Source organism: Nelumbo nucifera, chromosome 1 (genome assembly GCF_055504915.1).
Source record: "Nelumbo nucifera cultivar China Antique chromosome 1, China Antique-T2T, whole genome shotgun sequence".
NCBI classification, from domain to species: domain Eukaryota; kingdom Viridiplantae; phylum Streptophyta; class Magnoliopsida; order Proteales; family Nelumbonaceae; genus Nelumbo; species Nelumbo nucifera.
Genome location: NC_142649.1, coordinates 198755321 through 198781602, shown reverse-complemented (window position 1 = coordinate 198781602; position 26282 = coordinate 198755321). Strand labels below are relative to the sequence as shown.

General features: G+C 38.2%; 1 protein-coding gene across 1 annotated transcript; it reads right to left on the bottom strand.

Annotated features, from left to right (window-relative positions):
- Positions 1-2493: 2493 nt before the first annotated feature.
- On the bottom strand, positions 2494-4856 carry LOC104602362 (Pentatricopeptide repeat (PPR) superfamily protein). The gene has a single exon (XM_010266021.3). The coding sequence runs from the start codon at positions 4341-4343 to the stop codon at positions 2547-2549; it is 1797 nt and encodes a 598-aa protein (XP_010264323.1). The 5' UTR covers positions 4344-4856; the 3' UTR covers positions 2494-2546.
- Positions 4857-26282: the final 21426 nt, after the last annotated feature.

Genomic DNA, 26282 nt, shown 5'->3' with positions numbered 1-26282 from the left:
GAGCAGTCAATCAAGTTTGAATTTTGATCAAATCAACCTGTCACACTTCATGAACTCCTCACGCTAAGACATCACTCTTAGCCCGAGGAGTGGGGGGCAATTGATGGAGGATGATTTGACCCGACCTACTGAGACGATGACACGTGGACCTGACTCAGCACGAGCAACAAATCAGCATCATGGCCTGACCACAACTAAGTAACGAACCTGTAGAGCAGCTCGCTACGACATAGCTCGCTATAGGGGGAGCTCGCAACAACACGAGCTCCAGGTCCGCCGAGCTACTGAGAAGGGAATACTCCAAGACTATTTCAGCTCACGAGCCAGGGAAACCAGCTCGCTTCAACACCTGGGCAGAAGAACTGCCTCAAAGACCGACCTTGATGAGGGTCACCTCGAAGTACCCCTAAAAGCTTGCTACAAAGTAGCTCGCGGCAAGGATAGCTCGCTACAAAGTAACTTGCGACTGAGTGATGCGACGCTCTCAGGAAGCTTCTATCTGACAAGACCGTACCGGTAAGACTGCACCACGTCTCTTGACTGGCGGCGCAGTCCTTGTCCTTTCGACAGTCTGCACCCCCGTCTCTCGGCAGATGGAGGCATGCCTAACCCTTTGGGACGTGTCACTCAGCCAGGCGGATAGTACACTATGACGATCACCTGCGCAGACCTGGCAGGTAACGGCTGCGACAGGAGCCCAGTTGCGGTTATGCCCGATTTGACAAGAACGCCCCTCTAAAAGCCTTTTAGGCGAAGGGGAGATGACACACTCTCACACATTCACTCGCTTTGAAATTTTAATTTGAACTTGAGTTACCTTACTTGCTCACGAGCACAGTAATCTAGCACGACCTACACTCTTAGCCTTCCACACTCTTTTCTTCCTCTCCAACGTTCTAACTTAAGCTTCAGAGTATTCCCGACGGGCAAATGCCCGGGAATCCTTCTTTTTCGTCTTCTCAGGTGTCGTCCGTTGCCAACAAGGAGCCAGTCAGCAGCCAGTTAGGAGTGCTCAGATCATGCCGCATCAAAACCTTTTGCAAACATTTTGTGAAACCGTAATATATATATATATACATATATATATATATGTATATATATATATGTTTTGCAAAACAAATTTCAACACTTTGAAATCAACTACCGGCAGTTTAGGTTTCCATAAGAGATAGTGCATTCCCCGATCATTTACTTTGTCCGACAAAGAGGCTGATCGTGTAACTATGATCACCCACTCAAGTGAATTCTCGGATTGCCCCAACATACTAGGTTTTGACCCCTTTGAGGATCTTATTGATTGGCATATCAAAGGTAGCACAATCCGACACCTAGTGCAGTATCATAATCGAGTCTAGGGGTCAAGTGTAGCATTCCGGTTTCGCCCATCTATCTCCAAGGTCTAAGGCAATACTGGAATTTGGTCCGGTTCAGGGTTTCAAGCAAACCCACACTGCATGTACCTCAGGTCTCACCCTAGCAGCTGAGACAAGCCACCCCAACCAACTTGGCGGCATATCAATATCAGCCTTGAAATGCTAAATTTCCCCAGATTTATCCAACAACTGTGAAGATTCTAAATTAACACGAGTCTCATAAGTGTCTAGTTTAAGGGTATTATACATAAACACACCAATATAACATAAATCAAATATGTATTTTATTCATTTACAATAAATGTCATAATATACATCAATTTGATTGGAGCTAAGGGCATACACTATCTAACACCAGCTAGACTGAGCCTCAAATAGCTCAACTGTATGCACCGATCTGCCAAGATGCCACATAACCTCTATCTAGAAGCAAGCCAACTGTCTCCGATCTCTTTAGGATCACGACACCACGTCAACGAAGTTCATCTTCTCACCACCCGATTCGGACGGACCTGGATAAGCCTTATCAGCTTACGCAGAGTTCGTCTTCGGGTACAAAACCAACTCCGGACCAGATGGGCCGAGGATTTCGGACACATATCGTGAGGCCCACGGTAGCTCACCTATATAAAGGTTTCACCTCCAGCCTCACAAAGTATGCACGATTCAGCTCTCTTAGTACTCAGCAATATTGCTTTCAGCTCTCTCAAAAACCTCCAATTCACTAACTTAACCATCGGATTGCCCACATTAGTTAATTTACCTCGGACACTTTGACCTCCTTTTCTTACAGCTCGACTAGACAACCTCACTAGCCCGACGCCCGAGCTGTCCTCCAACAGGGAGCGCCAAATCGAAGATCATCATTTATCATTGGTTCTAGAGCCCGCTGAACGGATAAAATGCGAGTTCCCTTCGTACATGCCATTGTTGAGCGCAGTTTGATGCTTTAGTTTAGGGTTAGGGGTCAAAAACAAAACCAACCTACCTTGTTGTCCTAACACCCCCCTAACTGAATGCAACGTGATTTCTTGATCTAAAGAAGAGGATTTGTTGATCGATCGATCAGAGCGCTACGTTAAAATAAAATCATCAATGTGGTAAGAGAGAAACATGGGGAGACCGGAAGAATCACAGTAAAATTTAATTGGGTTGTAATTAATTAATCAATTGCTAGTTGAGAGTTGAGACCACATTTTCCACCTCAATCCAACTAAAACCGGCTTCTTTTCTGAATCCTCTTTTCCTCATCAACTCCCTTAGTGCACTCACATCACTCCATCTCCCATGAGATGCATACATGTTGGACAGCAATACGTACACCAATTCATTGTCACCTTCCAACTCGATTATCTTGGCAGCTGCAACCTCTGCAACCTTCAGATCCCCACAAGCTCCACATGCACCAAGCAAGGCCCTCCACACCAACCCACACGACCCATATCCCAATTCATGTATCAACCACTCTGCCTTCCACACCTCCCCTCTTTGTCCCAACAGACGAATCATGCAAGAACAGTGCTCTGGCATTGGATCCATCCCATATTCCCTGATCATCGACTCGAGGTAGTGTGTTCCAAGATGTGATAACCCTTCATCTTGCCCACACGCTTGTAAGACACTAAGAAATGTGATTCCGTCCGGTTGCAAGTCCGACGCCGTCACCAACTGCTCAAACAGCCTCATCACTTGGTTTGCATTGCCGTTGTGTGCATAGCCTGATATCATCGCATTCCAGCATACTAAATTCTTTCTAGGCAACACACCGAATATAGATTCAGCTTTGTCAACCTGCCCACACTTGGAGTACATGTCGATCAAAGCACTTCCGACGACACTGCATGTATTCAAACCAGTCTTGATCGTTCTACAGTGAATTAATGTCCCCCATGTTAGAGCTGAGAGGCCTGCAATGCCTCTTAGAATGCTAGAATACGTGAATTGGTCCATTTCAATGTCTTTCAAGTGCATCTTAGCGAATAAACCCAGTGCTTCTGGCAATCTGTTCCGGTTTATGTAGCCACTGATGATACAATTCCATGAAGAGGAGCTGGGGCTGGGCATTTCTTCAAGAAAGCGAACAGCATCTTCGATGTGTCCTAATTGGGCAATTCCATTGAGCACTTCGTTGTATGAGATTGTATCAGGAGCAGGCATCTGAAGCAAAAGTTTGAGTGCTTCTTCGAATCTTCCATTCCTGGCGGTTGCCCCTACAACTGAATTCCAAGTTACTGTATCCTTGTCTATCGTCTCGTCGAACACCTGGATTGCTTCGTCCGTAGAGCCACATTTGCCATACATGTCGATTAAACAGTTACCAACTACGACATTCCATTCCAAACCGATTTTTAATATCTTCGAATGGATCGACCTTCCCAATTTTAAGAGACCCAATTGGACACAAGCAACCAGCGACGCAGAGAATGTGAACGAATCGGGCCGCAAGTCCGACCTGTCCAACTCACGAACCAAAGCCAACGCCTTGTGGGGCTGCCCGCCGTGCACGTACCCGGAAACCAAAGAATTCCAAGAAACTACATTTGGATGAAGAATCTCAACAAACAAGTTGTGGGCATTATCGAATAGCTCGAACTTGGAATAAAAACTGATAATAGCGGTTGAAACAAAGACATTACAAATGAAGCCAGAGTGTATGATGTAGCAGTGGAGCTGCTGACCGTAGAAAATCCAGCCCAAATTCGTTGAAGCCCGGATCATACAGACCAGAGTGTAGCTATTGGGTTTGATTCCTAACTTACGCATCCGGGAGGCCTCAAACAAGGCCATCTCGCTGCTAGAGCTGCATCTAGCAAGGACCGAGATGAGATTGGTCCATGGAGTTACATCCTTAGCACCATCGCTTCTTCCAAAAGCATAGTTCCTAATAATATTTTTGGAAAGAAAGGAGTGGAGTTGCTGTGGCTGTCGTAGGAGTGATTTCTTGGTTCCCTTCAGTAGAGATCTTTGCATTAGAAAGCATAATGACTGACGGATTTGGGTTGAGCTTTTCGTTCTCCTTCTGTTTGTATTCGAAGCCGGGGTGATGAGTTGATGATGTTAATAATAGAGAGTGTGGCAACCTTGATAATAGTTATGCATTTTTGGTTGCTTCAGTAATCAGTATGGGAAGGTTAGGAATCAATTCAACTTGTGCAAAAAAAGCTCAGTATGACCATTTGAATCGATGGGTGAACAATTTATTGAAGGCTCTGAATCCTCTGAATCTGAAGGCCTGAGAAATGGGCTGACTGACTGATGGCCATTTTAAACTGGGCCTTTGCAAGAATAATACAGTACAATATCTTGTATTAATTCTATAAGCAGAAAAAACTAAAACAAAACTTTAAACGATTCACCAACTAACCAACCCTTTGTTTGATGCACTTCACTCCCAATTGGGATCTGCTCCTCACAGAGCGCGCTCCCAAATTTGATTAAGGTAAACTCGAATCTACTAACTTTATGTCATTGTTTATAAAATGTTTACTTCAATTCTTTAGTTTGACAATAAGACGGAACTCATATTAGCGTGCAAATCATTTTTTAGACCAGACCAATAGCAATCTGCCATGCCAGCCGGTCTTACCCATTTCAAAATTAAAGCAATTTTTCTAGATGGTGTTGTAAATTGATATTGATTGATGCAGGGAAAGGAAGGAAAAGGCAGGGAAATATATACAAATCAAACATAGCCTCAGTAGAACATGTTTTCTTCATGCGTCTTGCGTCTTGAGAAAACTCTGCAACTGCAAGTAGGGGTGTCAATTGGACTGGATTTGGTCCAACCCAATCCAGTCCAATGTTAGTCTATTACAAATTGACTAGGTCCAATCCAATGAATATTTTGGACCGGTCTAATTCAATGTCTGGATCATCCAATTTGTTCAAATTCGTTTTAATTTAGATTGGTTTCAACCCAAACCCGGTCTATTGACACCTATATTCTTATCTTATATCAATGGACCAGATATTAACTTAATCCAGCCCAATCCAATATAAATTTAATACAGACAGATCAGGTACAATCCATATAAATATTTTGGACTGGATTGGTCCAATCCAATATGACTTGTTGGTCCATTCAATCCGTTCAAATTGATTTTGGACTGGACGGAGTCCAATCCAAAACCGGTCCATTAACATCCTTATCTACAAGTAGTCAAGATAAATCGTGGCCATGTAATCTTTTCTTTTCCTCCACTTTGAAAAACAATTTCATTGGATATATACAGGTTCAGACTGTTCAGTGCTTTTCTCAAGCTGATTCTCCTCAGATGTTAGGTGATAGGTCTTGATCCATCCATTATTCCCATCCTTGTTTTGACACAGTAATAAAGTCTAGAGTACTCCAGAGGCTGCTAGGAACATAGAAGTCTCTTCTGTATATACTTTCCATACCATCGTTTCCTACTGGAAAAAACACTCTCCCGAGAAAATTAATCATCCACCAATGAATTGAAGGTATTTGTTTTACTTTAAAAAGCAGTACCACTTCATAATTTATATGCGTTATTGGAGCCTTGCCTTTCGACCGTTTCTTTTCTAGCCTTCAAAGACAACTTTCTAATCCATAGAATCCAAACAACTAGCTTCCTGAATAATTTTTGAATCAAGTCCACTAGTACTTTCAAAGTTTAAGTCACCTTTCAAATTGAACCAAGTAACATAACGGGATTCCGTAGCTTGAAGAATTGGCTTAAGAGCAGTTACAATAAAAATGCAGTGATGCAAATGCATGGCAATGCAAATGCATGGCAATGCAAATGACAAGAATACAACTTCTGATTCACTTTTTCTTCTGGCTTTACTTCATTTGCATTACAAACAAACAGAATAAAATAAAGCCTTAAATTAAACCAAATTTTGTTCTCAAATCATTTGCACCCCCCATACTTTACACCGCCTAATTAGTTACAGACAGATAAGAGGAGCATAGAAAAATAGAAAGTGAAAGTTAAACAAAAGAGAGAACAAGAAGTATTTGGCGCAGTGAATTGGCCATTGGCCTTGCATGTATTTATAATGGAGGAAGTGCTACAAAGAGAGGACTCTATCCTCAGTAGGATAACAATTATCGTAACTCCTAAGGATAAGTGTTATCCTATGGATGGAATCCTAGATGAACATGAGTGTAATAGTGTAACAACTGGATATAATCTAATACGCCCCCTCAAACTCCATGCTCATCATGAACATGGAGTTTGTCCCGCAAGAAGCGAAATTGATCACCGGCAAGTGGCTTGGTGAGAATGTCAGCAACTTGATCTTTGGAAGAGATGAACCGCACGGTAAGCCGTCTGGAAAGAACAAGACCTTGGAGAAAGTGAAAATCAACCTCAACATGACGAGTTCGAGCATGGAACACAGGATTGGCCGCAAGGTAGGTGGCACCGATGTTATAACACCAAATAGTAGGTATCCTAGAGAGATTGACGCCAAGATCTCGAAGAAGGGAGGAAATCCATAGAACTTCAGTAGCAGATGTAGTACAAGCACGAAACTCAAACTCAATGCTGGAACGTGCTACTGTGGCACCAAATAGTAGGTATCCTAGAGAGATTGACGCCAAGATCTCGAAGAAGGGAGGAAATCCATAGAACTTCAGTAGCAGATGTAGTACAAGCACGAAACTCAAACTCAGTGCTGGAACGTGCTACTGTGGCCTGTTTGCAAGAGCTCCAGGCAATAAGATTAGGCCCTAAATAAATAGCAAATCCACCAATAGATCGTCGGTCATCCAGACACCCGGCCCAGTTAGCATCTGAAAATGCATGAAGTGTAAGAGGAGTAGACAACGACCGAGAGATGTGTAGACCATGCATAATGGTGTGTTTGAGATAACGCAAGATGCGTTTGACAGTTGCCCAATGAACATCAGTAGGAGATTGGAGGAACTGAAAGACCTTGCTGACTACGAAGGAGATGTCTGGACGGGTGATAGCAACATACTGAAGGGCTCCAACAATACTTTGATACTCAGTAGGATCAGGAAGAGGAGAGCCATCATTCTGAGTAAGCTTGGGGTGAACAACCATAGGAGAGGAAATTGGTTTAGCAGCATCCATTTGAGACTGTTGTATCAGATTTGTAATGTACTGACGTTGACTGAGAAGTACCCCATTTGAATGCCGAGGAATTTGAATACTAAGGAAGAAAGCGACAGGTGATAACTCTGCATTTTGATGCCTTAAGAGCATCAATTCAGGGGTATTTTTGGCCTTAGATTAGTCAAATTGTGTCATTTTCCCAGTCAATTTAAATGTTGTGACCTCTGAGGGTATATGTGCAAATTTTGTGCAAAACTGAGAAGTTTTCATGGCTGAAATGTAGATTTTGGGAAGCTGATGTGAAGTCTAGCTGAGAAAGGGGGTGTTTTTGTGAAAAACTGAAAGCAGGAGGGCGCCTCCTAGCTGCTAAACCCAGTTTAGCGCCCCTCCTAATGTATTAGCATGCTCCCCACGTTTTAGCAAACCCTATGGCACCTTTTAACCCATTCTTTTCACTCTTAGCAAACCCTAGCCACCCCTAGCTGATTAATCTCCACCATCCATTTTAGGGCACTCTTTTTGTAGTTTTTAAACCCTAGGGTGCCACCTAACTGCTAATCCTCACCGTTCAGCCCCTAACCACTAGATCTCAGCCCTCCATTCCATCTTATATCTTAGCCATCCACTCTAGGGCACCACCCACCTCTTTAAATCTCCTCCTTTCAATCCTAGGCGCCTCAATCTCCTCCATCCATTTCTGGGCGCCCAAATCTCAGCCCTACATAATATTGGGTGCCCTCTTATTCTATTCTCAGTCTTAGGATCACTCCAAAACCATCCTAACCCTCCTTTAGAAACCCTAGGGCACCCATAACTTTGCTAAAACCCATCTGCCACCTCCCTCTTTCTCTCTATTCCCAGTTGTGTCCACCATTCTCTATAAAAAGGACCCCAAGGGCCCTGGAGAAGGGGTTGGTCAATTCACCCAGTTACAAGGCTAAGGTTTCTTGAGGAGTTCAAGGGTTGTAGAAGGGGAGGACGCCCAATTCTTGTTAGGAGGGGTTCCTGCAAGCTGTTCAACCAATCTACAACTACCACCATTGGATTTGATCAACCATTCTTTTCTTTTCTTTATTTTCTCTTCCGTTATTTTTATTTCTGCAATCTTTTAGATTTAATTCTTGTTCGTTTCTCTGTTTTGCATATCTAAATTCGTTTGATTCAAGGCTAAGGTGTCTCGAGGGGTTCGAGGGTTGTATAAAGGATGGACACCAGGTTCTTGTCAGGAGGGGTTTCTACAAGCTGCCTGGCCGATCTGCAGTTACCGCCACTAGATCCAGATTCTAGATCATTTTTATTTATTTATTTATTTCATTTCCTTTGTTAATTCCCATACTTTATTATATTTTGATTTTTATTTATTGTCTTGTTTAAATTCGAAACATTTAATTTCAGCAATAATAGATTTTATTTTCATATTTTCTACCATTCTTGATTGCATTTTCTTGTCCGGACCTAAGTATATATTAATTTTTCACTTGCTTCCCTGTGTATATGACCCGTTCTCACCCATTTACTACGTTAGTAGTTGTTTGAGAAATGGTAAAAATTATAAATATTAAACTAGTGTTCCGAAGTGGTTAACGACACGCTTCTAGAGACACCAACAGAGCCTAGATTCTTAAGAGAGAAATGACGAGAAAGCTCCTGAATGCAATTATGAATAGCACTCTGGGAGTTCCTAATCAGTAAGACATCATCCACATAGATAAGGAGATACAAAGTAACATGTTTAGAGCAAATCACAAACAGAGAAGTATCAGTAGTAGATGCTTGAAAACCCATCTGTGCTAACTGATGAGTGAGACGAGCATACCAAGCTCTTGGAGCCTGACGAAGTCCATAAAGGGCTTTGTCCAACTTGCACGCATGGGCTGGTTTGGCAGGATCCTCAAAACCCTTGGGCTGTCGAATGTAGATATCTTCACGAAGCATCCCATTCGAGAAAGCATTATCAAAGTCAATTTGATGTATACACCATCGGTTCATCATAGCAAGAGAGAGAATGGTGCGAATGGTTACGGGTTTGACAACCGGGCTGAAAGTAGCTGTAAAATCAACCCCGGGAATCTGAGTAAAACCTTGTGCGACCAAACGCGCCTTGTACCTGTCAATGGTACCATTTGCCTTCTGTTTGATCTTATAGACCCACTTGCTCCCAACCACATTCATGTTAGAGGAATAGGGAACAAGACTCCAAGTATCATTAGAAACCAAAGCATTAAACTCCTTAGTCATGACATCACGCCAACGAGCGAATTTGGCTGCTTGGGAATACTCGGAGGGTTCCGAAGTGTCATCACTAAAATGAACTAACAAAGATTGTGGTAAGGGATACCTAGTTGCAAGATGAGAATGAGGTGGGAGAGACCCATCCAATGAATGAGTAATCATAGGGTGCTGACGGGAAGGCTGAGAAGCAACCAGTATCGATGCAGCAAGGATATCCTGTATGGGACAAGTTCCACGTGGTCCGATCGCAGGAGAGGTTGTCTCTGAAGAAGAAGGAACTGATAGAGTATTGTTGTGAGGCGGGGATGGTGAGTCTGAACCTCCCTGTAGCAAAGAGTCGGAAACTAAGGATTCTGGAGGAGAAGACGAAGAAAGATCTGGAGGTGACAGTGGCTGCAGATATACCCCAGTAGAGGAGACAGATGCAGTGGGAGTAATCGCGAAGTACCTTGGGAACTTCTGCTCATCAAAGACAACATGTCTAGATACGCACTCCTTTTCCAGTCGTAGGGTGCAGATAGCGATACCCCTTATGTTTGGTGTTGTAGCCACGAAAAATGCATTGTTGGGAACGAAAATCAAACTTGTAGCAATTGTATGGTCGAAGTAGAGGGTAACAAGCACAACCGAAAATCTTGAAGAACCTGTAATCTGGAGGAGAGCCAAAAAGAACCTCATATGGAGATTTGTGCTGGAGAGCAGCAGTGGAAAGCCTGTTAATCAGATAAACTGTTGTAAGGGTGGCATCGGCCCAAAAGGAGAAGGGGAGTGACGAGGAAGCTAGAAGAGACAGGGTTGCTTCAATGACATGACGATGTTTCCGTTCAGTACACCCGTTCTGTTCATGTGTATGAGGGAAGGCAAGTTGATGAGTAATGCCAACAGAGTCCAAGTAAGAGGATAGTTTGCGATATTCTCCACCCCAGTCCGATTGTAGAGTCTTGATTTTCGTTTCAAACAAATTTTCAACATGACGCTTAAAAGATAAAAATACATCAAAGACATTTGATTTCCGAAACCCTGCATTTGATAGAATTGGGGCTGGTCCCCATACATCTGAAAAAATTAAATCTACTGGACGAGAAACAACTGAAGAGGATGAGGGGAGAGGCAACCTATGACTCTTACTGACTTGACATGACTCATAAGATAAATTAGAGCTGAAACGAAAATGACCTTCGTAGGGGAGACCGAACTGGGTGACAACTTGCTTGACCACTTGCATTGCTGGATGCCCAAGACGTTTGTGCCATTCATCAACAGAGGCATTTTCGCTGATTAATGCAGAAGGCTGACTTGTATGACTCACCTTGCCCGGAAACCGATACAACTCGTCTCTATTGGTTCCTCATAGTAGGATGTTCCCCGTATAGTCCTTCACAAGAAAATAATTACCATGAAACTCAAAAAACAATTTGTTATCTCGAGCAAATTTTTTAATAGATAGAAGATTTTTGGAGAGTTCCGATACATGAAAAACATTATTCAAAAAAACTGGCGAGTAGCAGTATGTAAAATTGAAGAACCAACATTCTTGATTTCCAAACCTGAACCATTACTGACTTTGACTTGATCTGACCCACCATATTTAGACCGAGTTTGCAGATTGTTGACATTTGGCGTTATGTGATGAGTTGCGCCACTGTTCGGGTACCAAGTTGGATCAAAGGAAGACTGAGACAGAGGAGCAATATTATTGTTGTAGGCCGCTGATTCTGCTTCTTCGTTCTTGTAATTGAGATCATACTGTCGGCGACATTTGATCACACCATGTCCCGGCTTATTGCATAGCTGACAAACAATTGTATTACCATGCCCTCTGCCACCATTATTTGGGCGGTTATCTGAAGAACCACGCCCCTTGCCTCTTCCGCGGGTATTCCCAGAAGGAGAGTATAGAGTATTACTCTGATTTTTATTTTTAAAATTGGCCACATTGGCCATAGGGGGTGAATCAACTGTGATAGCATTCTGTTCTAGCCAACCTTCATGGCCAAGAAGAATGCCTAAAATATCATCAATATCGAGGTCCTCTATATCGGACCTATTACTGATAGCAGTAACAACAAATTCATACTCCGACCCTAATCCGTTTAATATGTACAAAATTAAATCACTCATTTTTACTGGTTCAACGACAGCTGCAAGGCTATCTACTATTGATTTAGCTTTTCTGACATATTCGGAAATAGACATACCTCCCATTTTGAGACTCTAAAGCTGCCTTCTATACTACATCATCCTAGATCGTGAGTAATTTGCAAAAGACTTGGCTAAAGCATTCCAAACGTCACGGGATGAGCAATGTCCTACAACTTGGGCGAACGCGTTCTCCATGAGTGACGCAATGATCCAGGAGAGAACCTGTTGGTCTTTCTTAAACCATTCGATGTGTGCTGGATTGAGAATCATTCGGCTTCCGCTGGTCGGATCTGGTATATACTGAGGAGGTGCAACAATAGAACCATCTACGTACCCCATTAAACGATTGGTGTAGAGAACTGGTAGCAGCTGCGCCTTCCAAAGCAAATAGTTGTCGTTGGTGACCTTGATAGGGAGATAATGGATCCCACTATGGGGAACCAAATTTGAACCAGCCACATTGCTAGAAGCTGATGCACCTGACGATTGCTAGGAGGCAGAACTGAAGCTGTTGGAAGCCATTGGATCGGCATAGCTCTGATGCCAAGTTAAACAAAAGAGAGAACAAGAAGTATTTGGCACAGTGAATTGGCCATTGGCCTTACATGTATTTATAATGGAGGAAGTGCTACAAAAAGAGGATTATATCTTAGATAGAGTCCTAGATAACAACCAAGAGAGCGAATAAGTTTTCATCTCAGTAGGATAACAATTATCCTAAATCCTAAGGATAAGTGTTATCCTATGGATGGAGTCCTAGATGAACATGAGTGTAACAGTGTAACAACTGGATATACTCTAATAGTGAAAGGACGGTTTTAAGGTCTGGTTTTAACCCCTTCACCCTTTCAAGTAAAATATTAAAGGAAAAATTCAACTGAATTCACGCTCTGAATGGTTCGAGTTTGACTCTTTCATATAAAACTAAAATTTATACATATACAAAATTATTTTTATTTTATATACAAAAAATTTATTATTATTATTATTATATATATATATATATATTCTTGAGCCTCATGAGTTGAATTTCATTAGATTCGAACTCAATTCAATTAGCAAACAAGTCTATATTGGCTTGAAACTCTAATTAAACTAAGTTAAATCGAATTTTTTACAAGCAAAACTCAAATAACTCATGAAAAGCTCAATTCTTATCCATCCTTATATGAGAATAACTTGATTTTACACTAATCATGCATAACTATTTGGTTGGTATATGAAGTGCAGGATGTCTGATGCTGGTGTGAGTTAGGATCTCTTGCAATGTTCTCTCACATCACATGCAGCCTTTGACAGGATCCTTTTACACGTGCCTAAATGCCCATATATACATGTAATGAATGATAGCCTGTCAGAGACTGAAATAAAGGAATTTGTATTGGCTCTCTACAGAGTGAACCCACAGCACATCTCAGAGTTCACTAGTAACACTTCCCATGCTCAAATTAAAGTGCAAGAAAAAAATACTACAGGAGATTCAAACTTGTAGGGATGCAAATTCAGGTATATTTTCAAAAAGATTTTAGTAGTGAGTATTGGGCTTAGGTTTCATGCTTGGTACCAGAAAAAAAATTGTCAATTGGCAATTGCTAAGCCCAGGCTCAGCCACCCAAGTTGCACCATAGTGTTGTGATTGTTTTCTAATAATTTCTATCCTTTTGAAGCGATGGAGATCGAATGTGGATAGCGGTGGCAGATGGGTGAGTTGGGTTGGTTGAGGGATGAGTGCCAACCCATATTTGACCCACTAACTCATATTTGCCATCTTGCGACCCATATTTTATCGTCTTTGTGGGTCACAACCTACTCTGACCTTCACCCACTCTAACTCATCTATATAACCTGTTAACCCAAAGTAGACAATTTTTTTTTTTTTTACTTTTTTTTCTATTTCAAATATCAAATGCACAAAAACATAAAATATATACACATTTCAATTAAAAAACACAAAAAGTGATAAAAAATTAAAAAAAAAATTCTTTAACTAAAAATTAAAAAAAAGAAACATTGAGAGAAAAATAAAAATATTTTTCAACACTGGAGGAGCCGCATATGATTGGACCCAAACTTCAGATACTTCTACCAATCAAGCCTTTGGTTCAAGAATCAGAACCTCCTACATATAAGCCACCTCTCTCTTAGTTTAGGCATTATATTAGGGAATATAATTATTGATTTGTGCAAGCTTTTCCTTTTTTTATTTTTAATTTTTTTTTTCTGGATCATAGACTTGTTTGACTTATTTCTTTTTTTTTTAATTTTTTGAATTCAAAATTTCAAATACGTAAACTTATGCAATCAAAAGCAACATATTCATGACTTCGGCTACAGTGAATCCGGACCATCCATTTACTATGGCCCTTCGTTGTTAATTCGTAGAATAGAGCACCTGTTGAATGAATTAATGTACACGTGGCAGATTAGGATGACATGTGGAGTTTCTGTGCGGAGATTTCAGTATGCCATCTGAATATGGATCGGGGTTAAAAAGTGTGGGCTCCATATCTTTTAGATGGGCTTAGCCTTCCTATAACAAGGTCGACTCACTAAAGTTTTATGCACACAGCACATGATTATATTTCTCAACTGAATTCCAAAATATCTTCAAAGTTGCAAAGTACGTTAAAAATACCATGATTCAATGGATATTCTCAATACAATCCACTCTAAACCACCTCCCCTAAAGATTTTGATAATCATAAAAACCTTCTTTATAGTTTCATTTTAACAAATACCTTCCCTGAACTTTTAAGAAATTTAACAAAAACCTCCCTTTTATTACTGTTTCAGACGGAAAATGTTAGATTGATGCATCAATTTTTCCAAATATCCATTCTACCTTTTTATAAATTATTTTATATACAAAATTACTGAAACAATCCCACTTTAACTCAACAAAAAACATATTCCAGTAATTTTGTATATAAAATTATTGCAATGATCGTTAAAAGAGATTTTTGTTGAGTTAAAATGGGATTATTTCAGTAATTTTGTATATAAAATAATTTATAAAAGGGTAGAATGGGTATTTGGAAAAAACTAATGCATCAATCTAATATTTTCCGTCTGGGATAGTGGCGGAAAGGAGGTTTTTGTTGAGTTTCTCAAAAGTTCAGGGGAGATATTTGTTAAAATGAAACTATAGGGGAGGTTTTTATGATTGACAGAAACTTTAGGGGAGGTTTTTGTATTTTACCCTTTTTTTTACTCTACTCTAATAGGTGGAGTATTCAAATGGATTGAGGTCAAAATTGCCAACCTTAGATGTGGACGATATGGTGATGATAAAGTGATCAGACTTCACCAGTTCGATGTTCATAGAAGCACAAAGGGTGATTCGTAATTAAAAAAAAAGGGAAATTGTCTAAAACTCACCCTGAATTTTCAGCGTTTATCTTAAACTCACCACAACTTTTCAAAATGTCTAAAAGTCACTATGTCACTAACTTGATGTCAAACAAACTAACGGGTGTTAATATATTACCATTTTAACCTTCATAGAAAAATATAAAATATATACATATATTTTAATAATTAGACATGAAAACAGGAAAAAGTTCAAACAAATATTTTCAAATATAAAATACATAAAAACACAGAAATTTCAAAAATATAAAAACATTATAGAAATTGCAAACAAAATAAAAAAAATATTTTCAAATTATAGAAACTATAGAAATTGAAAAGCAAGATCAGAAAATAAAAATTGTGGAAAAACACAAAAAATTATAGAAAAACACAGAAATTGAAAATAAATAACAAAAAAAAATACAAGAAAATTTATAGATTGTAGAAAATAGAAAAATGTAAAAAAAAAGAAATTATAAAAAAATATTGAAAATTATAACAAAACACTAAAAATGTAAAAAAAAAACATGAAAATCGAAAACTGAAAAATACCATTTTCCTCTAACTCGCCATCCAAGGGTAATTTGGTAATGAAAAATGTTATTTATGCTGATGCGAACACCTCTGTTAAGAAGCATTAACAGTGCACTAATGGAAGGTAAGTTTTGAAAAATAAAAACTTACTGACATGGTGAGTTTGACATTTTAAAAAATTGTGGTGAATTTAAGAAAAATGCTGAAAAATCATGGTGAGTTTTAGACAATCCCCCCCCCCCCTCCCCACACCCCCCCCAAAAAAAAAAAAAACTGAACTGTTGTGCCAAGTTTGAAATATAGTTTTGCAAGTTCTGATTGATTTTAAACCTACACTAATCTACCAGTCTAAAGTGTCTTAAATTTTCTTCCGAAAGATTGGGATAGGCCTGAGTAGTTGCATTTATAGAAGATGGTTGTTCCTTTAATCTTTCTAAAGAATGATTAAACAACTGTTAGACGACTGTAGGCACGATCAAGCTTCGTTTGCTCACTTGCACTGGCTTAAATGCATGGGAGTACAAATGGGCTGTTTTACCTTGTTTTGCTAATTTATGAAGAGTGAGATGAGAAGTAATTAAAATGATATAATCCCTATTTTTTAGGAAAGTTGTTTGTTTGGGAGGAGTGAATCTGTACAAGTCAACTGTGGTTCCTACTTTACGTGAGAGAGAGAGAGTAAGGTAGGATAAAGGTGGTGCAAATTTTGCATTAAAATTTGGGATGCAAAATTTGCACTTTTAGTAAGAGCTGAGAAAAATGCTGTGTTTGGTTGTAATGTAAATAAATTTGTACTGATGCAAAATTATGGCAATGCAAATGATTTTAGTGTAAATTCTGACCTATTTTTGTATCAGATTTTAGCTTATTTTGTTTGATTGCAGTACAAATGAAGCAAATTAAGGCATGGAGTAGAATAAAATAAAATTAAATGAGAATTTGCATATTTTTTATTTGCACTGTCATATATTTGTACTAGTACAAATAAAATTGTACTGCAACCAAACACAGCTAAAAGTGCAAGTTTTGTATCAGTTAGCAGCGCAAATCATGGTCACGACTCACAAAGTCACAAAGGATGCGAATCTAAACTGGGTGCAGAATTTGTATCTGATGTAGATTTGTAATGCAAACAAACAGTTATAAAAACTTTCCTTTTTATTTCCATCAGATTGGAATAAACATTCCCTTTTCTCTAAGATAATCCACTAAAAGAAGGGGTTGAACACATCTTTGCCCTCACTTGGAAAGCAAAGTTGAATAGAAAAGGGATTTCAGCTGGGATGTGATTGAATCTTGAGTGACATTGAAGATTCTCTTATCATTTCCAGTGATCGTTTTAGGGGGTATTTGGTACAGCAGTGTTGTGTGTTGTCATCACCTTTTGGTGACCAATATAAATTTGTGTGAAAAAGAGTTTTCTATTTGAAACCTTTTAAAAACGTTTAGAGTTGATCAATACCAATTGTTATTTCTACTAAAACATCAAATTTGATGTTTCTTACACACATCATATATGATGTGGAAATACATAATTCTCACAAATTTGTATGTGATGAACCCAAAGCTCAAGAACAACACAACACCACTGTACCAAACACTCGCTTAATTTATGAAGTGGCATACTGGGTTCTAAGATATTCCCAAGTTGATAGTATCCAATAAGTTAGGTGTTTCTTAGTTGGTAATAGATCCAGTTGTACATAAAGATGTCACAGAGACTCGTGCTTTCACTTTAGGAAGCTGTCAACATGCCAAAATTGCACGCTCTCAGATTTGCATGGTTTAATTGAAGCCTTAAAGTGGTGAGTCACAGGAACTACATGCCAAAATTGCACGCTCTCAGAAATGAGAAAGATAAACGGGATTTGGTTCAACGCTGGGTTTCTAACCTGTTTAAATTCCTCTGGAGCCATTATATAATTGCAGAATGCTGAAGTACTGGGAGAACCAGTTTGCTACACTACTTTCCTCAATCTTATTCTGTTTTTGTGTGTGGTTTGAGGGAAAAATTAAGTGATGGCATTATTGCTGTTCAAAGTACATGCTTCACTTTTTGTACAAAAGGCACTCTGTCTCTCTGTCTGTCTCTATGAGGACTGAGAGGATGCTACTGCTGTTGCTCGCATCACTTCCCCGAGTTCCTATATAATTATAGTGATGTCATTCTCCCCGGGTCCCGGCTGCATGCATCCATCCAGGCGACGAATTTATTCTCACTGCATTTCCACCAAATACAAATACTAAATATGAGGCTTTTTTTCTGCGCTATGTCTTGTCTGTCTACTGATTATGTCGTCAATCTGAGCTCTACACCATCAACTCTGCACTATATTATTTGCTCATAATCTGTGTAAGTGTGTAGTTATTTCCTCAAATGGTGAATCTCATCTGTTTTCATGAGCCTTGGACTGAATCTGAAATTCTGAATTGTACCAGCCAAACCTTGGGCTCCCATCCATTGAAATTTAAAAAAATAAAAATAAAAAATTGATAAATTTAAGACTTTTACTATAGGCTGTATTTGGTTTGAAGGAAATAGTAAGGTTTTCCTGCCTTCTCTTTCTTTCCCTACCTTTTCCTTCAAAGTTCAAACCAAACATAGCCTTAGTTCCATCAACCATGCAGAATTTCAGATATCTCTGATCGTCAGATCGTCTGGTATATTTTAGGGGGCATGCTTATAACTCTTTGTGGACACGAGTCAGTTACTCTGAATTTCTGAACTCCCAAACAGTGACCTACCTACTTGACTAGCGCAAAATGACTAGTTATACGACCCCGTTCAATTAAAGAGTCCTCCATTGGTAAAATTACATAAGTGGACACGAGGCACAAAATCTTTTGCTCTGTGATACCGAAAAGCTATGGTACCTAAAACCTGGTAAGTGATCAAGTTGAGAAAATATGAGGCTCGGTTCACTATTTTGAATTTTCAAGTGGCTAGTTATTCGAGTTCACTCGCCAAAAAAGTATGAGGCTCAAGCTCAAACTCGTAAATTTAAGTTCAATTATGAGACAAATGTTTTATAAAAATAAAAAATTTATATATTAAAATTATTTTTTATTTGATATTTAAAGAATTAGATTATAATAATTATTTATTATATATAAAAATAAAAATATTTTATATATAACATTTTTATTATATATATATGCATATATCTAGAAATTTGATTAGACTCGTAAACCTCTCGAGTGGAGTTTTATTAAATTCGAGCTTAACTTGACTAACAAACAGACATATAAATTAAACTCGAGCTCGACAATAAACTCGATTTAAACTGAATTAAATCAAATTTAAAAAACTTGTAACAAATTCGATTCGTGGCCAACCCTAGATATTTATAACAGAAGTGGTAGAAGGAGTTAATGTGAACTGATGTACGATGCATGGAGAACCCTATTGACAGTCCAGGCTGTTTGTTTTTGGGAACTCACTGTTCATTTTGTAGAATAACAAGTTTGTCTCCTCTTACCATTTAAAATAAAATTGTCCTTTGTCCTTCTACTTCTATAATAAGGGACTTTTAGATTATTTTTTGGTTCTCTGTCCAACTCTCAAACACCATTTGATATCTACCCCTAAGGCCCTAAATCTCAAACTTCTCTTTATTAAGCGTTCTCACAAAGTTATTTTAAATTTTTATCTTCCATATCCTTCTCGGAGATTGAACATGAAAATAACAAGCCACGTGGCTAATAATATACAAATGTGGCACTGTACTGACAGGAAGGCCAAAAGCTTCTACGAAACTGTGTTGTCGCTGGATATTAATTAGAAAGAGATAACTGACACATCATGTCCATTTGTCAAGCGACGAGCACCACTTGATCTAAGTATCTTGTCACTGTCCTTTGCAAGGACAAACCTTACTGCCAAACCCACTGATAGAAAAAAAATGATTACCATGGATTTCTCTTTACATGATGCCTAAAACTTCCAACATCTTCTAAGTCACATATACTTAGAATGGTGAAGTAACCAACGGTTTTCCCATTCCAGTGTTTGATCAGGTCATGGAGTTTGTCCAATAGACGCCAGTAGGTATTACTGAGGGCGTTTATGACTGACGCCATTATGCATCACACATATGTTTGCTTTTATAAACATGGATACTTATGGATGTGCAGGGGCGCCGACAGTTTTTACTCAATAAATATTTACGGTCTTAAAACTGAGAAAAGGAATTAATGAGAGCGTTTGTACTACATAAACGTCATTATCCATCGTACATATGTTTTTTTCATTAAACATTGACACACATGGGATGCCCATATTAACGAAGTCTTTGCTGATAGGACGCTTATGTGGTTGCCTTTATTTAATAAACGTCCACGGTTGAAAGACATTCACCCACATCATTGGACCTGGCCCATGAATGTGACGAATCTAGGAATGGCAACGTAGTAATATCATATTTTTTTGTCCCTGATTCTGATTTTGAAATAAATCCCCATTTTTAACTCCCATTCCCGTGACAACAGCTTGTTGTGTCCTAGAGTAGCCTCCTGATTCCCAACAACATTGCCTATTAATTAATGCATGGTAATACCTCCAGTGGGTCATCATCGTAGTTTAGGTTTACCCTCCATTAGTGTTATCGCATATCCAAAAGTAGAGGTGTAAATCGGGTCAGGCTGCTTGTGGCCTGGCACAATTTTGGACCAGCCCGGCATGACACGAAGACCCATGAGTTGTGCCAAGCTCGACACGGAGGTCCATGTTGTGCTGAGCCGGGGGGTTCGAGGCCCATGGGCCGGCATGGCACGACAGTTCGTGCCATGTCGCCCGTGGCCTACATACCGGCATGGCCCGCCACAGCCCACCCGAAATATAGTCGTCGCCCCCCCTCCCCCCTCCAAAGGGACCCAACGGCTAGTTTAAGCTTTTTGGAGGGGTTTTTTTATAGAAATACCCCCCAACAGTTATAAACAGGCATATTAGGAGGGTATTTGTGTATTTTGCTTATGGGGTTGAGAAAATGACATAAATGCCCCCCAACAGCTATAAATAGGCATATTAGGAGGGTATTTGTGTATTTGCTTATGGGGTTGAGAAAATGGCATGAATGCCCCTCAACAGCTATATAACAACTAGTTTAGGGGGGCTTTTTGGGTAAAGTTATAAATAACTTTACAATAACCAAAATACCCCTCCCAACAAATAAATAACAACTAGTTTTTTGGGTATTTTGGGCAATTGAATTATATTCAATTCCTATAAATAGCCCTATCCTCCACCATTCTCATCACACCAATTCAATAATTCTCTTAATCTCTTCTCTCTCTCTCTCTCTCTCTCTCTCTCTTTCATACTCATACATTCTCAATTCTCTACAATTTGAGTAATTCTGATTAGTTGATTGTCTGATTCTGCATTCTCCAATTCTTAAGTCTCAACTTTATTGAAGTTTTGACTTTCAACGAGAAGAAGGCTTGCTCAACATGCTCAAATATCTCAATTTGAGATGCTTGGACATTGAAAGGCTTCAACCATTGAAATTAAGTTGGGATTTTGAACCGACAATCCGAGTAAGTCGAATTAGATTAATTTTTATCTTTTTAGAGTTAAAAAAAATGGCCGTCTCTTCTGAAAACCGATTCCCCAACATGTTCACCATTGATGATACTCAATCGCATCATGATAATGTTAGCACTGATGCGATTGATGTCGATGGAAGTGGAACTTTCACCCCGGTATTGATACTAGGGGAAAAAGGAGGGCCTCTAAGTTGAGTAGCCCGGTTTGGAAAAAAATCAAAGTAGAGGATATTGAGGGGAAGGGGAAAAGGGTCGTTGGTCAAAAATGTAGGAATGACTTTAGTTATTGTAGCAAGGGTGATATGGGTCATTTGAGTAGACATCTGCTCACACATGAGAAAGAAGAAGATGAAGGGAGAGAAACAACCCAAACACAGATTGGGAGAGGGAATGGTTTTGGTACTTTTAAATATTCACAAGAAAAAATGAGACAAGAACTTGCTAAGTATATTGTACATGCAGAACAACCATTTATATTAGCTGAAGATCCAAAGCTAGAAAAATGCGGTTGCGTAGTTCTGTAAACCCACAACATAAAAAAGTTTCTAGGAATACTATAAGAACAACCATTTATAATAGTTGAAGATCCAAAGCTAGAGAAATGCGGTTGTGTAGTTCTGTAAACCCACAATATAAAAAAATTTCTAGGAATACTATAAGAACTGATGCTTTAAAAATTTTTTATTCATATAAATAAAATTTAATTTCTTTGTTAGCAAATCTTAATTCTAAAGTTGCAATTACTTTGGATGCTTGGACATCCAAATTTAATATTAGTTATATTTGTGTTATTGGTCATTTTATTGATGAAAATTGGCTTTTGAATAAAAAGAATTTTAAGTTTTACTAGGCTTGAATTCCCACATTGTGGCCCAGCTATTGATGCAAGTATTTTAAATACTTTGCATGCTTATGGATTATTTTCTATTAGCTTTGATAATGCTAGCAATAATGATTATGCAATAAATATTTTAAAATCTCAAAATTAAGACCATCCTTAAATGGTAAATTATTTCATATTAGATGTGCATGTCACATCTTAAATTTATGTATTCAATATGCCTTGAATATTATTTCTATTCATATTTAAAAAATTAGAAATTCTATTATATATATAAAAAGTTAATGGGCAAGAAAACAAGATATTAAATATTTATGTCAAAATTATGGTTTAAAATATAAACATTTTATATTAGATGTAAAGCATAGGTGGAATTCTACCTATGCTATGTTAGAAAGTTGTATTTCTCATAAACAAATTCTTACTGATTTTTATAATTCAAAAATGCCTAATGATACGATATTTGAGGAATACTGGGAAATGGCAGTTTGTATAAGAGATTTTTAAAACATTTTTATGAAATGAATTATCTGGAATTTATTATCCAACTAGTTGTAATTTACCTTATCAATCAAGGGTAATTAGTGATTATTTTGCAAAATATAGAAATAATCCACAATTTCAATGTATTATTGAAATAATGGAAAATAAATTTAAAAAAATATTGGGAGAACATTTCTCTCCTTTATTGTTTAGTTACAATATTAAACCCTAGGATTAGGAAAGATGGTTTAGATATTTTACTTGAATCATATTGTGAAAATATGAATATTGATATAGGAAATAAAAAAGAAGAAATTAATGATTTATTATTTGAAATGTACAGTTTGTATGAATCTGAAGTTGTAGGAAATATTCCTACAACTTGTTCATCATCTTCTTCTACTTCTAACCTTGAGCCCAGTAATAGAAGAGAAAAACTTTTTTATTTAATAAGTAGAAGGCATAAATCTGTTAGTTCTACAACAAGTTCATTTATTGAACTTAATTTTTATTTATAAGCAAATTTTTCCAATTTAGGTGAATGATCAAATAATTTTGATATTTTAGCCTAGTGGAGTGAACATTCGAAAAATTATCCAGTTCTCGCCGCCATGGCATGTGAACTAATAACCCCTCCGGTGTCTATAGTTCTATCAGAGTTTTATTTTAATGTAGATACCAGGGTGCTGGATGACAAAGGAAGGTGCATGAACGATGAGAGCATAGAGATGTGCATCTTTTTCAAGGATTGGCTAGATGTAGAAGAAGACAAGGGAGGGTATGATACTACATCAGATATTTCACCCGAAGCAGATGATGAAAGTCATGAAATGATTCATGAATTTGACTACTTGTATAGAATTTTTTATTTTTTCAAATTATTGTAAATTTTTTTAATTTATTTGATATATATATTTTTTAATTTTTTAACAATGTAATTTTATATTTTCAATTTGTAACCATATTGTATTTTTTATATTTTATTAATTTATTTCATTTTCATATTTCATTTATCCAAGTATACAATGATCCAATCATTGTATTTGTAATTTGTATTATTCAAATTTAAATGAAATAAAATTCCTATTTTTCTTTCAAATTGTTATTCCATCATTCTTATTTCAATTTGGTTAAGTATTTTTTTTCATTTATGTGTTAGATAACTTAGATTTCTCATTTCTTAATTTTTTAAATAGTTTCCAATTTCCAAAGTTCAAAGGAAAATTAAATATTTTAGTTTTACAATTTTACTTAAAAAAGAAACCAAAATTTTTAAAATAAACAAAAAAATAAAAAAAATAGTGTCGCCCGATTCGGCCCAGGCCCATAGCACGGCACGGGCCTCTTGGACCTGGGCCGTGGGCCATGCCGAGCCGACCCCCAAAATTTCCATCTGGAAAGGCAACACGGCCAACGGGCCAGCACAACATGGCTTGCCTTTAGCGCGGGACGCCCACGACCCACTTTACACCTCAACCCAAAAGTTGTCTTTGTATAGATAATACTGGAATTGGAATTCAATCAGTCTCTGGCCTCAAATCCGTGAAAGATGTCTTTGTATAGATAATACTCCCTAAGAATTTCAATGTCTACCAAAAATGTTGAACTTCAAAGTTATAATTCACTGGTTTCCAATTTCTTTTCTACCGCAAAGATGAGATCAAACAATGGAATCTAGAAAGTAGCATATAATGTGCTCTTCCTTAATTCTTCCCTGATCCAAAACATAGCCTAAAACATAATAGCCAGCGAGTGCTTTCTTGATGTAGAACGAGTTGCTGATCAAAAGTTTTAAAAAATCCATGATTGAAAAAATAAAGGCCAAAATAAGCATGGAATTTTCAAATGGCCATAACTTTTGATTTGGGCATCTATTTTTGACATATAACATGCTAAAAATAATTTTATCGCATCGGTAAAATGGATTTATTTGCAGTTCTCGGGCCCAAATTCTATCATTTTATTTGCAGTTTCGGTAGAATACAATGTTTTAAAGAGTTTTAAGTTCATGCAATTAGGAACTTTCAAATTTTTTTTTCTTTTTTTTTTTTTTTTGTTGTGGGTTCTAAGGCTATTTTGGGGAGTTTCAATCAGCTCTCCACAACGTCTTACAACACATCCCCGCTGTGTATTAAGAACATCTCCCGATTATAATATCAAGAATGATGATATCATCATCAAAAATTATTTCCAATACGAGGCGGGGAGAAGTTATGGGGGGCTGATTTGGAAAAAAACTGATCTTTCTTTTCTCTCTCCTTGTTACTAGGATCTTCTCCCTCATAAAGTGCTCCCAACAGAGGACATTGCAGCTGCACACATCGGGAACATCTCGTATGTTGCCATCCGAGTTGCTCTCCTTTATGCTTTCTGCATTCTGCTATACACCATTAACTTTTCTTTTTCTTTTCATTTTTGGCAGACAAGCCCGTTCCTACCAGTACCAGATGCGGATTCTTTTGCTATTAATGGCACAAAAGCTGACTACTTCAATTCCTCATTCCAATAAAAACCATACAATGTTTGTGCTATATATACATTTGAACGAACGAGAACTTTGATTTCCTTATCACGTGCATGAACGCAAATAATGAATCAGGAGCCAAAAACAAAGTTCTTTTCTACAAATGGGATAATCTGATGAAGAAATTTACGTTCATTTTATTGAGGAGAACATTTGCTTCCATTCCCACATATATAGCATAAAGATTCGTAGCTAGCTACAACCATGCACAAAGAAAATAAAAGAAAAAAAAAAGTTGGGAGTATATATGAGCGAGCTGAGGATAGTTTGTGCATTAATTGCTGTGGCCTCGTTCAATCCATCAAGGCATATTCGTAGGCACAAAGGCATACAATACAAATACCACTCCATGGGTGGGGGTGGGGGTGGGGCCATATCAAACAAGAACAGGACCCACCCCTTCAAATCAGGCTGTCACTTAAAATAATTCAAATGCCCGACCTGCTTTATATGCCCTATCAATTCAAGTCGATCGATCGGTGGGCCTTCATGATCTCATCATTGCGGTGGCACACAATTTGTCATAAAATGGAAAACCACATCATATATATATATATATATATATATATATTAGAGAAAATTTATAATTCATAAATAATTGGCTACTTTTTATGCTACTTTATTAACATCACTTATTTTGATAGTTAAAGACTGTTATTTGGATTAGTTAATGAGGGTAAAAGAGCGTTCGCTCTCTCTCTCTTACGGAGGAAATGTCATGAGGAGGTGGGTATGTCTGGGATCGTAATAACATGCCAAAATCCTGATCTCACATGAAAAGATAGTCCAACATATCTTGGGCTAATCGACACACGAATCCACAAGATGGGTGGGCAAGAAGAAACCCTCCCCCCTAGTCCATACCCTGTTTCATAGGTAAAGCATACAGCCAAAGATTGAAATTAAACCAAACTATACAAATGATTGGTCCCATCTTGGGGCCCACATGGTCCTCCATTGTAAAAGACCTGATTGGATCGATGATCCTGACCATTATAATATGACCCACCTTTTGGACACAATTCCATGAGATATATCACCTTCATGTAAGGCATCAGAATGGAGTTCAAATCAACCTCGCACCAGATTGCCTCCCACAACGTCTCACAGCACATCCCCGCTGTGTATTGATGATGTCATCATGAAAAGATGTTCAAGAGATGTGCCCCCACAATCTTGGTGGGGGGCTGATTTACTCTCTTCAGAATGTG